Source organism: Mizuhopecten yessoensis, unplaced genomic scaffold, assembly GCF_002113885.1.
Source record: "Mizuhopecten yessoensis strain PY_sf001 unplaced genomic scaffold, ASM211388v2 scaffold2741, whole genome shotgun sequence".
Classification (NCBI taxonomy): Eukaryota; Metazoa; Mollusca; class Bivalvia; order Pectinida; family Pectinidae; genus Mizuhopecten; species Mizuhopecten yessoensis.
In genome coordinates, this window is record NW_018404696.1 from 56,481 (window position 1) to 73,488 (window position 17,008).

A 17,008-nucleotide genomic window follows, 5' to 3' on the forward strand; every position below is an offset into this window, starting at 1 on the left:
AATATTACATGTTAATAACTTGATTGGAATTATAACCTTGAATTGACAGTTTGATACTTTGAAAATTTTGAGCCAGCCCTACCCCCAAGGGCTGTAGGGTGGGGCTCAAAGGAGTCAGTGTGCTAAAATTTCTTCATTTTCCTTGTTAAGAATCAGAGGTGCTAGTTTCAAATCCTTTTTAGTCTGAAATCTGTATGCTAGATATTGAGTAAGGTGGTTTTATTGTTTTTTGTCACTTTGAATAATATTTCTGTTCATGTTAAAAACAAAATCAACTCTCTGTATAAATATATCAGGTGACCGTTAAGGCCAATGGGCCTCTTGTTAGTTAATAGTTCTATCATCTTCTTCTTATCGTCAAAAATGTTGCCGGGACATTCAATTTTGATGAAAGTTACTGTGCATGTATATTATATTAAGGCTGAGGACTCATTCGAAGTTGAGCAAAATGCATGTGCAATTAATTAGCATACTGTGCTGTGAAACTTATGCTATTACTTAATCAAACAAAGACTAAAGTCTACTTGTTTCACCCAACTGTTCCTTTCACCATGAGCTCTCCTTCATCATTCGTCAGCCATATTGTTATTTTTGAATTGGGGGGTCACCTATGCTTAGACAAGTTACAGAGGATCGTGGGAATTCCTTATCTGTGGTGCGCTTCATGCGATATTCTGGTGCGATGAAATGTGTGCCAGTACATCACCAGAATGTCACCGCTAGCAGCGATATTCTGTGCTCTTCTGTCAGCATGTTCTTAGCCAACTGATTTGTGCTCCTGTGATATTGCTGCAAACATTCTATTTCTGTGAGGCCAAAGGGAGACAACTCATGTGAAAATCAATTTGTGAAAGGTAATAAGGGATATAGGAAATAGATATATTGTTTGACCTTAGGTTGGTCAAGTACTGATGTTGTCTCCTTTAACCACATTCCAGAAATAGTTCTCAACTTGTCAGATTGGCATGGGGTGGGCGTATATTCTTCCATCCTTCTGTACTCTTGTTATATGTCTTTAACATTGGTGCTTGCTTTCCCATTCTTTAAAATGGTTATTACCTGCGACCATATCTGCTCTGCTTCATGGTAAGGGAGTTTTGAAGGGCTGATTGAGAGACTGTGATGATTTACTCAAATGACACTTATACAGGTACACATCAGAAATGTTGAGCCCCTCAGCTACCTGAAGGGCAAGTAAGCTTATGATGTGGCCTTGCATCCGTTGCGTCCTTCCGCCAACTTTTCTTGACAGGCAGCAGAGGGGTTTGGCCCAATAGAGAAATTGATGTAAATCTTATCTCCTTTAGTACGATTGGAGGGATTTTAACCAAATTTTGTGAAAAGTATCCTTTGGCAGAGGGGGCTAAATTTTGTATAGGTAAATGGAAGGTGTGGCCCTCATTGGGGCAGAGGGGCAGGCCCAATAAGGTTTGAACATATCTCAGAATTCAAAAGCCTTATCTTTTTTTTAAATTTGACATGTTGATTGACTATGATATGTAGACGAACAATAGGGGTTTAAAAAAGTCTCTCAGATCAAGGTCACTGTTACTAAAAATAGACCATGGTGGCAGGTTAACAGTCCTTGTCACGGAATTCAAAAGACAGACCTTTTTTTCTATTTTACATGGTGATACAATGTGATAGGTTGATGTGCAAATAGAGGTTTAAATAGTTTTTAAGGTCAAGGTACTGTTACTTAATTTACTAAAATATAGACCATGAGGGAAAGGGAGGGGGGGGGGGGGGGGGCCTNGGGGGGGGGGGGGGGGAGCCTTGCTGACCTGTCAGTGTTCTAGTTAAACTTCTCAAGCCATGTGATGATATTTGGTATGAAGAATAACTCTTAAACAAATGAATTTGTAGCTAGATGACAACCAGCCCCTGGAATATCTGTCTGAGATGAGGAAGGTGTCAATTGTCTTCATGAACTTAATTCTGAACAAAGATTTTGATGCAACCAGTCTGCTACAACGGGTGTTTGATACTGTGTACCTGCAGTCCAGCATCATGCATGGTAACACTAACATTTTTCATTTTTAAATGCAAATATTTTTGTATATCATGTGTTAAGTTAACTTAAATGAAATATGTAAGGTTGAGAATGTAAAAGCTGACACAATAATGAGGTAGTGTATTACTACAGATGAATCTTATACAGCAATTGTGGAGATAGTATGAATGGTTAATGGCACCATTAACATCCCTCTGAGATCTCTTGTTTCATTGATTAATCTTTGTTTCTGGTAATCAAAGCATTCTGTTCTTTCTTCAGGTTGTCTTAACAAAGTTTTCCTCTTTGATAAGGTAAGTTTAATCTGCTCTTTTTAATGAAAACTAGTTTTGTTTTCAGCCGTGATATATATCGTATTGGTTTCCATAGCAGTGTGAAATAATAAAAGTCACACTATTCAGTGTGTATTCACTACACTGGTTACAATAGACTTATATAGGTTCCTGACAGCTGTATTCAACCAAATCTCATGAAGCTGACATCAATATCTGGAGCACGATGAAATGTTCTGTCGTATGTTCTAGGTCATTGTCACAGCTTTATATGTTGTGTTGATGGGAAAATTGCACATTTGGCTTTTTCACAAGTTCCTGACTAAAACTTTCAACCAAATTTCATTTAACTTTGCATAAAGATTTCTGACATTATATAAAGGAGACAGGCCAAAAGCTGTCCATTCTGTGAGAGAATGGATTGATCAAGGCTGAGCTAAGTGGATTCTCTCACAGAATGGACAGTTTGAGACATTTCTCCTACTTAAAACACAGTACCCCTTTGTATTAATAGTGGACACCTAAGGTAATGAAGTTTACAATGATTAGGCTTTTGTTTGTATGCAGCATGAGCTATGGTAAGTCATGCATGAATGCTTATTATCAACTTTTTGAACAGGTACAGGTAGAGTTACCATATTTGGAAACTCAAATGATTTTCATGTCCAAATACTGATATAGTGAATCCTGGTTAAATTTACCAGTCAGTCCATTTCAAGCAGGAACATGTAATTCCCAGACAATGTCACTGACAACATCGTTTTGAAAGAGTTTTAATGTGAAGACATGTTGATTAACACAACACATCGAACAGAGAACAAAAAGTGAAAGTTTACTAAAACGTGCCAGACTGCATGCTTCATATTAAAAATAGCAAAATTCCTTAAAACAATTAAATGTCAAGGCAGTGAAAATCAGAAATGATCCTCCAGGAAATAGCCACTATTTGCGAAACACTAGGAAATATCTATCGGATTTATTCTACCTCGAAGTATGGATCATTGTGTGTGAAGTTCTGTTGGATTATTTCTGAATCAAGATTTTTGTTTTTCTATTCCATCAATCTTCATATTCATAAATTACACATTATTTAAAAATCAATATAACCAGACACTATATTTACAGCACTACTTTACAGAAAATAACACTTTTAAATAAAATGTTAGAGAGAGAAAAAAGTTGACTCACATCAAGAAATTAGCAAATTGTAGAAGTTTGATGACCTCGTGTTGAAGGGTTGCACGTTTTTGGTGATCTTTGGACTTCCTGGCTACAAACATGAGAAAGACTGTGCTCATGCTCTGATGTGCTCATATAAAATGAGGAAAACCTTGGTCAAAATGGCAGGTGTCACGTAAGTTTTGTATTTAATCCTAGTTGAGTGTTAAAGCATGTATTCACTGCAATAGAATTGAAGCTGTGGCCAGGATAACCAGACAAAAGGGTGGTTTGGACCCAATATTACTGGCATTAAATTATAATTTTAGAAGAGGTGTCACACTGCCTCAAGTGTGTCACAATATATTACAATACAGAAGAAATGTATCATGATGAAAATTAAGCGGGTTTTTTCCAAAGTTTTAGGCATTAGGCCACTGTGGCTTTGAAATTGGGAAATTGAGGTCACAGCAATACAATAAACAATATACCAAGTTTTCTGATAAATTATGACAACATTAGTATGTACCGTCAGATGTCATGGAAGTAAAAATGTATGCGAGGAGTTTTCTTTTAATTGTCTATTAATTATGTATATTTATGTAATATCATATTACTGTGGGAATCCCATGTTTTTAATATGAGGACAATTTCAGGAATGTGTCAATTGGTGTGACTACAGGAACAACATTCTGTGGAGTAGTAGGACACACAAACAGACACGAATACTCAGGTAAGTCATATAGAAATAGAAAGAGATATGAAATGATAATTCTAACAGCAAACACAGTAATTGACATGGGTATACTGTGGTAAATCATGGAAATTGTCATTTTTTATTGTTAGCTATGGGATGATGTCCATTCAATACCAAGTGTAAGATGTTGATAAATAAAGGTGGGAGTTTGACAACGAGGGCGCCTATCATTATAGATATATCATCATTATTTGTATATTTTTAAGGCTAATTTAATGGTCAGTCAACACAATAATGTCATACAATGCCACATACAGTGATTATAAAGACTGAATCATGATATAAGCTTTTCTACTCAAGGTTGTATGATCACCCTTAGTTATCTGTTTGCAAAAAGTCTTTGACAGGTGAACAATGAAGACCTTTAAATTAGAACCTGAAACATCCCTGATGGTCATTCATTGCCTCAAGAAAACCAAAGTAACAAGTTTTCTGTCCTGAACTAATTTCTTAGTTCCAATGAAGTGAAGTAACAGAAACAAATCCTATCTCAGCATCAACACAGTAAAGACAAATCTAAAGGAAGACCAGTCAGAAAAAACAACAACAGGACTGTATATATACTGGTCAGTTGTTATGTTTGGCTGGATTGCAACGCAATCAGGGCTTATAGATTGGCGATACCTGTCCGTCAGCCCATCTGTCTGCACTAAGGTTAAGAAGAATGGTTAAGCTCAGTTTTCAAGTTATTAATTATCCCACATCAACTAAACTGGCATGGCTTATGTATCTAAGGATGCTTATCACATGAGATGCTTCGGATGCTGCTTCTGACCTACATTTACCGCTTGACTGACCAGGTTAAGAAGATTGGTTGAGGTCAGGCCCCATCTGCACTATGGTTAAGAATATTGGTTTAGGTCAATTTCCAAGTAACTACTTGTCCTACATCAACTAAACTTGCATGTTGTTTTTTTATCTTAAATGAAGCTAATAACATGTGATGCTATACATGAAAATGTCCTGTATCAATCCGGCCATATAGCCATTGGCTGTTTCTTGTTATTCAGTAATTGGGAGCAAGGTGAACATGGCGGCCCGTCTGATGATGCACTACCCAGATAAGGTGACATGTGATGACAGCACCTTCCAGTTCTCACGACTACAGGTTAACAGTTTCCAGGTCCTCATCACCAAACGCATGAAGGGACTCCGCAACATTGGCCTCATCCGCGAGTACACAGAGACTGATGCAGAAACAGCTACAAACCTCAACTGTGTTGTCAGGTTCCAGTATCCATTACTAGGTAATGCCTAAACTTGCATATTCTCTTTCAAATAAGAAAGCAAGATTTCATTGAACTCACAAGAAAGAATATATAGTCTGTGTGTTTATCATTGTACAGGAAGAAACTATGAGAAGAATATCTTCGATCAAGAAGTATGTTGTCTGACGGAGGCGGAGGATAATGGAAGCTATAGGGCATGTCAGCACTTCGTCTTTGTAGGGGCTGCTGGGATCGGCAAAACACGTCTTCTTCATCATCTCATCGTCATGACAGAGAAAACTGGAACCAGGTCTGGTGATAACCTTCCACACACAGTAGAACTACTAAGAGAAAATCAAATGGCTTGTATTCCTTCTGTCACTATTTGACATATGATTTTATCCCTATCTCGTTTCATAAATAACGATAATTCGAGGTTCTTATATAGCGCTTATCACAACCTAGTTCGTAGGTCGTCTCAAAGCGGTTCACAAATTAGTGATTATCCGTGGTTATAGGGCCTTTGCAACCAACCAGTATCTTTTTCAACTCCCTGGGGAGCATACAGCCAGTGCTGCCATTTGGCGCTCACAGCTAGCATTCTACAATTCTAGCACTACCAAACCACATACTCATTTACAGCTGAGTATACTCGAACAAGCGAAGTAGAGTATCTTGCTCAAGGATACAACACAGTGCCATGCCGTGCCTCGAACCCGTAACCCTTTGGTCACGAACCTGGCATCCTACCACTAGACTACTGTGCCTCCTTAATGTTTTTTATATAACAGATTGTTTTGAAATTGTTTCTCTTGTGTTTAATTAATTATCCCTTAGTCAATGAAGTTAGTGGAGGAAATATGTTTCTGAGATTTTTCAGATTTCATCTTTGAACTTCATTCATGAATCAACCACACTACAGAGGATTGTATTTGCTGTTTTTTAGGTTCAGATTTCAGAAAAAGGATGGGTGCCAATTTGGGACTTTGATGGCTTTCACCAAAAAAAGTTGTATTTTTTGCATACATATCTTGGGCTTATGCCATCATGATATGACATGAAATCCAGGTCAACTAGCTGGGAGACCATAATTCTAATGTATTAACACTAAAGCTGCATATAACAAAACTGAAAAAGAAATCACACACAGTTGTTAACGTCACACAAACCTTGTTATTTATAGTCTTTTCAGTTGTCAAGGAACCGTTGTATAAAATCTACATTTTGGTGCATAGATTGTATTTGCAGTATTGCATACATATTTTATCTCAAAAATCAATAGAAATTTGTCTTCAAATTTTATACAAAAGGTAATCATACAGTATAATGTGTGTTTTGGTATTTTCACCTCTCTGATGTAAGAGAAATTCCAGCATAATGTGTTTTGGTATTTTCACCTCTCTGATGTAACAGAAATTCCAGCCTAATGTGTGTTTTGGTATTTTCCCCTGTTTGATGTAACAGAAATTCCAGCATAATGTATGTTTTGGGATTTTCACCTCTCTGATGTACCAGAAATTCCAGCATAATGTGTGTTTTGTTATTTTCACCTATCTGATGTAACAGAAATTCCAGCATAATGTGTGTTTTGGTATTTTCTCCTGTTTGATGTAACAGAAATTCCAGCATAATGTATGTTTTGGGATTTTCACCTCTCTGATGTAACAGAAATTGCAGCATAATGTGTGTTTTGGTATTTTCACCTATCTGATGTAACAGAAATTCCAGCATAATGTATGTTTTGGTATTGTCACCTCTCTGATGTAACAGAAATTCCAGAAGCATGTGTGTTTCTGTATTTACACCTCGCTGATGTAACAGAAATTCCAGCATAATGCGTGTTTTGGTATTTTCCCCTCTCTGATGTAACAGAAATTCCAGCATAATCTACATTTTGGTGCATAGATTGTATTTGCAGTATTGCATACATATTTTATCTCAAAAATCAATAGAAATTTGTCTTCAAATTTTATACAAAAGGTAATCATACAGTATAATGTGTGTTTTGGTATTTTCACCTCTCTGATGTAACAGAAATTGCAGCATAATGTGTGTTTTGGTATTTTCCCCTCTCTGATGTAACAGAAATTCCAGCATATTGTGTGTTTTGGTATTTTCACCTCTCTAATGTAACAGAAATTCCAGGATAATGTGTGTTTTGGTATTTTCACCTTTCCGGTGTATAATGTGTGTTTTGTTATTTTCACCTCTCTGATGTAACAGAAATTGCAGCATAATGTGTGTTTTGGTATTTTCCCCTTTCCGATGTATAATGTGTGTTTTGTTATTTTCCCCTCTCTGATGTAACAGAAATTCCAGCCTAATGTGTGTTTTGGTATTTTCCCCTGTTTGATGTAACAGAAATTCCAGCATAATGTATGTTTTGGTATTGTCACCTCTCTGATGTAACAGAAATTCCAGTATCATGTGTGTTTTGGTATTTTCACCTGTTTGATGTAACAGAAATTCCTTGGTATTTTCACCTCTCTGATGTAAGAGAAATTCCAGCATAATGTGTTTTGGTATTCTCACCTCTCTGATGTAACAGAAATTCCAGTATCATGTGTGTTTTGGTATTTTCACCTGTTTGATGTAACAGAAATTCCAGCATAATGTATGTTTTGGGATTTTCACCTCTCTGATTTAACAGAAATTCCAGCATAATGTGTGTTTTGGGATTTTCACCTCTCTGATGTAAGAGAAATTCCAGAATAATGTGTTTTGGTATTTTCACCTCTCTGATTTAACAGAAATTCCAGCATAATGTGGGTTTTGGTATTTTCACCTTTCCGATGTATAATGTGTGTTTTGTTATTTTCACCTTTCCGATGTATAATGTGTGTTTTGTTATTTTCACCTCTCTGATGTAACAGAAGTTCCAGCATAATGTGTGTTTTGGTATTTTTACCTCTCTAATGTAACAGAAATTCCAGTATAATGTGCGTTTTGGTATTTTCACCTGTTTGATGTAACAGAAATTCCTTGGTATTTTCACCTCTCTGATGTAAGAGAAATTCCAGAATAATGTGTTTTGGTATTTTCACCTCTCTGAAGTAACAGAAATTCCAGCATAATGTATGTTTTGGTATTTTCACCTCTCTGATTTAACAGAAATTCCAGCATAATGTGGGTTTTGGAATTTTCACCTTTCCGATGTATAATGTGTGTTTTGTTATTTTCACCTATCTGATGTAACAGAAATTCCAGCATAATGTGTGCTTTGGTATTTTCACCTCTCTGATGTAAGAGAAATTCCAGCATAATGTGTTTTGGTATTCTCACCTCTCTGATGTAACAGAAATTCCACCATAATGTATGTTATGGTATTTTCACCTCTCTGATGTAACAGTAATTCCAGCATAATGTGTGTTTTGGTATTTTCACCTGTTTGATGTAACAGAAATTCCAGTATAATGGGTGTTTTGGTATTTTCACCTGTTTGATGTAACAGAAATTCCAGCATAATGTATGTTTTGGTATTTTCACCTCTCTGATTTAACAGAAATTCCAGCATAATGTGTGTTTTGGTATTTTCACCTTTCCGATGTATAATGTGTGTTTTGTTATTTTCACCTCTCTGATGTAACAGAAATTCCAGCATAATGTGTGTTTTGGTATTTTCCCCTCTCTGATGTAACAGAAATTCCAGTTCTCTTGAAAAAAGGTGTTTAAAACATGGCCATTTTGTTGCATTATAATCTGTTTCTTAAAAACCGTTGCAGATTTGACCTTAAACTTCATACATATTGATATAAATGCAATAATAAAATGCAATAATAATATACAACATTTGATATAGCGCCCTATCTAGCTAGAATAATTAAGCCACTCTAAAGCGCTTAACAGTACAAAGATATACAATTTATACAATTTTGAGAATTCGCAGGAGCTGCCTTATCGGGCGCTAACTACTAGTCATATGCCCCCTGGCTAATATCTCCCATCTCCCTATTTGTGTATGCTTGCGTGTGTGCTGTATTGTGTAATCGGATACCATTTTCATCTTTCTGATTTCAATAAATTTCCAATTGTCATGGACATGGTGCACAAAACCTATACTGTTTGGTGCTTAATTTCATCTACTGAGATGAATTATTCATAAGGAGTAACAAACTATATTATCATGAAGAATTTTGTGGTCAAAGATTATATAAAAAAAATGTCTTCACTAAATTGTCCCTTTGAATAATGTATTTATACTAGTTCCTTGATGCAAACTTCATATACTTGTACTTTTACATATATTAGTCATTTTTTTGTTTGAATTAAATCACTGTTTTAAATCTCTAAGCAGGAAAATTTTGGATGACCGGTGTTTGTTTTGTTTCCTAGAGTGGTCTCATGCGCCCTGAAGCTTGATAATCTGTTTGATGCCAATTTTCTCAGCACGTATGTGATCCTGATACTTCTGAATAGTGCTGGGTTCTCCTACCAAGTGAACAAGGAGCCCATATTGATGGAGCGTCTCAACCGAGCTGGATACATTCCCACCCTACACAAACTCAATGACATCCTCTCCTCTAACGTGAGTACAACATGCACTTAAAACATCATTGTCATGGGTCATCTTCTCGAAGTACAACTGTAGGGAATATAAGTTTACATGCTGTCCATCAGTACATCATTGCATACCTTTGTCCATGGCATATCTTATGTACGCTGGCACCTACAATTGCAAATTTTGTATATAAGAACCTCTTGGAATGAAAGAGTGTAATTTACTTACTGAAGTAAAGTATCTTGTCCTACTCTCGACCTTTGTACATCACCTTGTGCTAGGTGTTATATGTTCTCTGTCACCTGCAACTGCCAAATGTTGTATGCGAGTGCCTCATGGAATAAGATATTCCTGTGGCTCTGAGTATAGCGGGAATTATTTGTCTCCTCCGGCAAGGAGAGCATGTGTGGCTAGTGGGCCTCGGTAAGGGATCATAAATGTGGTAAGTCATTCTCTAGATTTTCGTCTATAGTGAGGTCACAAGACTTTTGTTTTTCTACATTCCCACCATGTAAGAGAAGCTGAGACATTCAATAGCAGGTCAGATACAAAACAGCGATGAGAGATTGGAGGCATCTTAGACAAATTCAACAGACAATCAAGAGTGCATACACATACAGATTTTAGAAAAGGAGCTGCAAGGAGCAATATAAAAGCAGTTCCAAAGTGTGCAAAAATTATCTCACGCTATTCACAAAACAACAGATCCAGAGCCTTTTAAAAAAGTGAAGGCAGAAAAACAAAAATGACCAGGGGAAGAAACAGGCATGGACCTTATCACCATGAATAAGTCACCAGAACCCAGAGGAGCACAAATCTTATGAGAGGGAGAATGGGTATTTTCCCAGGTATCAGCAGTAGGCCCAGGACTTGGTTGGGATGTTTAATTGAAGGCTTGACCTTTGCAAGTTTCCAATAGTCCAGAGAGCTGTTTCCAAAACATCGGGCTAAAAGGTAAGTAGATCATTTTTCAATATGCATAAGAAAGACTCTGTCGTAAACGAGAATAGTAAGGTAAGCCGGTCACAGGATTATGCATGTTCACCTGTAGGCTGACTGAGTGATAAGATTCAATAATGGGCAGGCAAAGGTACCAGTGAGATACTTGTCTCTATCAAAAAGACCAGCAATAAGATTGCCTTTTGGAAAATTCTGCTTAGGGTTTGAATCACAAAATACCAAGACTGCATAAGATAATCCTGAATTTGTCGAGACAGAAATAAAAAAGCTTGTAAGACTGGTATGTATATTGAAAGTCTCATTCCAACCCACTGTCACAAATCTGCTTAACTGTAGCGTTCTACAGATCAGGTAAGCCCGTCCTTGTTTTAGATTGCAGACACTTAAACCTGTATCTGTGTAAATTTAAATTCAAATATGATGGCACAAAGGTGGCGAGGGAATTATTTCAGTTAGTGTTGGGAAACGGTTGAAATCTAACCATTGATGATTGGTTACAATTGGTTAGTGCCAACTGATCAATTTTCAATTCATAATCAGTTGATTTTCAACTAAATTATATTGTTTTTAGCTCACCTGGCCCACAACTCAAAATCTGTTGATTAAATACCATTCATACACTTCTATCATTTAAAGATAATGGTAAGGCTAACTTTTTTTCTCATGACATGTTATTAGAAAAAAAATCTCGCTTAGGTCAAAGGTCAGATATTTTCAAATTTTTCATTTTTCAACATTTTTGGAAATTTTGTTTGCAAGTTGATGGAGAATTCCATAATGGTGAATTTGCTGCCTTCATTTCTTTGGTTTCATGAGCCAACAACATGTTTAAACTGTTTTATTCTGCTGTTCTTAGCTAAGCAGATTTCATCCAACTACGTATCAATGTTGGTCGGTTATATCGGTGCCAACAGTTGTGGGCTAATGAGACCACACTATATGTATATATATGTGTGTGTTGACAAGAGCATATTGAGCTCAGGAATAAAGGAAAATGCAGTGTGTGATGCTGTAGTTTGCACAGATGCATTGGGTGAGAGATACAGGGTTATGGATAATATCAGCAGGCCAGGTAAGCAACAAGGCATGTATGTCGGTAGGTGAGGTACACTCATTAGGGGGTGAGCCTCTGCTCGGTAGGGAATCTTTATCACATGGATAAGTGTATAGTAGTAGAAATATGGGACGAGAAGGAAAAATCATATAACTTAATATGGAGAGAGTTTAAAGCAGATAGGAGAGTACTTATGTCCGAGATTGATGCGACCAAAGGTAAGCATGTCAAACTTTTAACTGATAACAACATTATATTATGATCTACAGTGAAAGTAAATGGTAAGAAGCCAGATCTACAAACGATCATTCATGAGGTAAGTGATGTGTTTGACAAAAACAGCATCGGTAGTAGTACACAGTGGTTACCAAGGTGCAGAAACAATACTGCAGATTGTTAAGTAGATGTAAGGATTGCGATGACTGGTTGATGCAAGCATGGGTTTTTAATAAATGTGAAGCACGATGGGTCCTCATCAACAGACTAGAATAGTAAATGTGCATAGTTCAATTCAAAATGGTGGTGCACAGGCAGAGAAGCAATCAATGCTTAAACTGTTGGATGGCAAGGGTTTAGTGACTGGGTTGTACCACTACCTGATGAAGTTTGTCAAATCATAGAGAAAATGAAGATACAAAGGTCACAGAAACATTAATTGTCCCTTGGTTTGAAACTGCAGCATACCTTACCTTAACCTTAAATCTCTTCTTGCCAGTTAGGTGCATAAGGCCTCCACGCTTCTTTTTTTTCCAACCCAATCTGTCTTTCGCTGCTTTTTTTGCAGTGTTCCAGCTATTCCATCCTATATGGTTGCTCTCTTTTTCCCCCGCTCTTCGCCAGGTTGTTTTTGGTCTCCCTCTTGCTCTTTTTCCCTCTGGTGCCCATCCCAAAGCTGTTGTACAGTCATTTGTTCCTTCTCTCCTCAAGGTGTGACAAATCCAGTTCCACCTTCTTCTCCTTATTTCACAAATTTCAGCATCTGGTGTTCTATGCTGCCATCTTACTCTCAATATCCTTCTGAGACACTGGTATTGGAAGATGTTCAGGTTTTTTTTCTGCTTTTGTAATTTTCCAGGTCTCACAGCCATACAGTTATACAGGTCTAACAAGCAACTTGAATAGATGTTTGTTTGTCTTTCTACCAATAGCTTGTGCTCCCCAGATACTTCGGAGTCAGTGGAATGCTCCTCTTGCCGTCTGAAGCCTGTTCTTGATGTCACTACTACCTCCTCCTTCTCTGTCCAAGATATACAAATTTGTCAACATCTTCTTTTATCTCGTTGTTTAATAGAATATTTTCATTCTTTCTTGCTTGTTCGCTCCTGAGTGTCTTTGTAGCATTAAGCTTTAGTCCAATTCTTGCTGCCTCAGATGTAAGTCTTTCTGTCTTATCACTTAGACCACTCCAGTGTTTCATTCTCATCCATAATAGCACATTTAAAGTCCTTATATATCCCTATGTAGGTTCTCACAATCTTCTCTGGTATTCCATAATTTCTCATTATCCTCCATAAACTTTGCCTATGCACAGAGTCGAAGTCTATAAAGTGGATATACAGTGGCAGCCTCCATTCATTTGTTTGCTCTAAGATGATCCTTAATGTAAATATCTGTTCAGTTGTACTCCTATTCGGTCTAAATCCAGCTTGCTCTTTGCAAAGTTTTTTATCAACCCCTTTTTTCATTCTTTCTATAAGCATTCTTCAAAACACTTTACTAATGATTGGTAGAAATGTCAATCCTCTCCAGTATCACCTTCTTGAATATCTTACAAATTAAACCTTTCTTCCAAGCAGTTAGCCATTTTTCCTGTTCCCATATTATATTGAAAATCTCTGTAAGTGTTTTTGTTGTTTCATGTAAATCTGCCTTTAATGGCTCTGGTGTTGTGCCATCAACTCCTGCTGCTTTTCCATTCTTTGTATTCTTTAGAGCCATCCCTACTCCACTTTCAGATCAACTCCCAAGATAGATCTCATCTATGTCATCTACTTGCTGTAGTTCATTTTCTGCAATTGAATTTAACGGATCTTCCCTATTCAGCACATCACTGAAATGTTCTACCCATCTCTCCAAGTGTTCTTTCTTCTCGATCTTCAAAACTCTTTGCCTCTGACACCAGTTGACTGTTTCTTCCTCTCTCCAGATTACATCTTGGTAATGGTATACAGTTCCCTACTCCTACCAATCTCTTTGCCTCTGACACCAGTTGATTGTTTCTTCCTCCAGATAACATCTTTGTAATGGTATACAGTTCTCTACTCCTACCTTTCTCTGCTGCCTCTGACACCAGTTGACTGTTTCTTCCTCCAGATAACATCTTTGTAATGGTATAAAGTTCTTTACTCCTACCAAACTCTGCTGCCTCTGACACCAGTTGACTGTTTCTTCCTCCAGATAACATCTTTGTAATGGTATCCAGTTCTTTACTCCTACCAGTCTCTGCTGCCTCTGACACCAGTTGACTGTTTCTTCCTCTCTCCAGATAACATCTTTGTAATGGTATAAAGTTCTCTATTCCTACCATTCTCTGCTGCCTCTGACACCAGTTGACTGTTTCTTCCTCTCTCCAGATAACATCTTTGTAATGGTATATAGTTCTCTACTCCTACCATTCTCTGCTGCCTCTGACACCAGTTGACCGGTTCTTCCTCTCTCCAGATAACATCTTTGCAATGGTATAAAGTTCTTTACTCCTACCAATCTCTGCTGCCTCTGACACTAGTTGACTGTTTCTTCCTCTCTCCAGATAAGATCTTTGTAATGGTATAAAGTTCTCTATTCCTTCCATTCTCTGCTGCCTCTGACACCAGTTGACTGTTTCTGCCTCTCTCCAGATAACATCTTTGTAATGGTATAGAGTTCTCTACTCCTACCAATCTCTGCTGCCTCTGACACCAGTTGACTGTTTCTTCCTCTCTCCAGATAACATCTTTGTAATGGTATACAGTTCTCTACTCCTACCAATCTCTGCTGCCTCTGACACCAGTTGATTGTTTCTTCCTCCAGATTGCATCTTTGTAATAGTATAAAGTTCTTTACTCCTACCATTCTCTGCTGCCTATCCACTTCCTTCTATCCTTCCTAGCAATCTTATTCAATTTATTTTTTTATAAAAAAATTTATAATTTTATTTTTTGAAACATTTTCAGCATTACAGAATAATTACAGTATTAATTTTCACACTCATTTTCATTCTTCAACCAACATTTAATACAAATTTTGTAATGGTTTTTTTAGAGAGAGAGAGAGAGAGAGAGAGAGAGAGAGAGTGGGGGTGGGGAGGGAAGGAGCAAAAGAGCTTTTACAGANTTTGTCAGGGATTGGGAGTTATTTCTAATAATTTATTCCATTTCCATTTTTAAAGCAGTATCCACTCCTTTGCCTATAGAAATATATTTTTTCTGTAGTGATCTATAATAGCATTTTTTAAAGCATGAATTGATGGAGTTTGTTGCAAGCATCTTGATCTATAGATATACTGTTTCATTATATCTATGAAAGTAGATGACATGTCATATATCTACACTGACCGCTATTTTTGTGTTTTTCCACAGGAAAAGGACTGAACAGATCAATCGGCGATGCGGTTAAAGCTTCCAGCATTAATAAACGTTCCTCAAAATTGCCAATAAAACTCTTAGTACTATGAAGTGTTCACAAGGTGGGAATATTATATATTTGAACTATGTTGATGAAAAAATATTGATTTAGCAGGAATTAGTTTAAGAATATTTTTTTAAGCAGATCTACGATTCCAGGCAGGTGTGTAAGCTTTTCAACAAGAATAAGCATCTCACATACATAGGAGGATGGAGACAGAAGAGATTTACGCTAGTGTCCAGTAAAGGGAACTCTAGTTTACATAGCGGAATGTGCCATGGAAGCAATTCAAGTATTATGGTTATACATTAGTGGAATCCCTTGAACATCATTTTGCAAGTGACACAGCAGTAAGGTTTGTAATATTGCAGTAGTTAAGTTTATAATATTGCAGCTTTTGATTAGCTCACCTACCCAGACACCAAGTGAACTTATGCTATAGCCTGTTATTTTTTTCCTTTAAATGAGGAAAAAGGCCTAAAGTTAAGATATTTGGCTGGAAGCTTCCTGGGATGAACCCTAATAAAATTTGCAAATGAAAATTACCTTGATTTATATTCAAAATTACATTACAAAAACTTAAAACAACTTCTTCTGATGAAGAATGGAGAGAGTTAGAGTCATGGTATAAGGTGGTTGCTTTTAGGATGCATCCTAACAAAGTTTGAGGGGGTAAAAGACATTGACCTGTATTCAAGGTCACTGGTCAAACATGTCAAAATCTTCAAACAGCTTCTTCTGAAGAACCAAAAGACTTAAGAGTCATGATATTAGGCTGGTAGCTTCCTGGGATAGAGCCCAACAAAGTTTGCAAATAAAAAAAACTTGACCTGTATTGAAGGTCACAAGGGGAGTCAAATATGTTAAATACTTGAAATAACTTTATTTTTGTGTTTTAAATGTCACAAGGGTCTAATGTGCTAAAATCTTATGAACATTCTTTTGAGTCATAGGCAATGACATTAAGCCAAATATTTCATTAAGTCTGTTAAAATGTATTTGACCTTTGTTTACTTTTAAGGTTACAAATGTGAGATTAATAGCAGTTGAGCAAATTTAAGCAGCCCCTTTGGGCCTCTTGCAATAGCGTGAGGTATATATATATATTATCCAGCTGTTGGAGCACAGGTCTACAGGGGCTGTCTCTGTTTTTTTCTGGATGGGCGATACTATGGAGGGGATGTACATATAAGGAGTCCATGACACTCGCAGAGGTGTGGAAGGTGCGAGTAAGGGCCACTTGTATTACATCTGCAAGAGTGTGGTGGGGCTCTTTTTTCCAGGTTGTGAAGTTTGCTGTATTAAGCTATTAAATTCCGACTGCACTAAGTCAAGACAAACTAGTCTGGCAAATGGTGTGTTTGAGTTTTTATTTCGGATACGAGGTGAGGAGAAGACTAGTGGAATGAAATAAAATCATGTCTAATGTCACACCATATATATGTACAAAGTTATGGTTTGTTGTCTTGTTTGATTAATAAAGC

General features: G+C 37.0%; 1 protein-coding gene across 2 annotated transcripts in view; it reads left to right on the top strand.

Annotated features, from left to right (window-relative positions):
- The window catches only part of LOC110446496 (adenylate cyclase type 10-like), a 79,794-nt gene that overhangs the window by 21,598 nt on the left and 41,188 nt on the right, over positions 1-17,008 (top strand). For both annotated transcript variants that reach the window (XM_021491666.1, XM_021491667.1), the window contains exons 9-15: positions 1,867-2,017; positions 2,276-2,307; positions 3,522-3,640; positions 4,101-4,177; positions 5,212-5,448; positions 5,548-5,719; positions 9,742-9,934. In XM_021491666.1, coding sequence (XP_021347341.1) covers positions 1,867-2,017; positions 2,276-2,307; positions 3,522-3,640; positions 4,101-4,177; positions 5,212-5,448; positions 5,548-5,719; positions 9,742-9,934 — 981 coding nt within the window. The remainder of the gene's footprint in view (positions 1-1,866; positions 2,018-2,275; positions 2,308-3,521; positions 3,641-4,100; positions 4,178-5,211; positions 5,449-5,547; positions 5,720-9,741; positions 9,935-17,008) is intronic.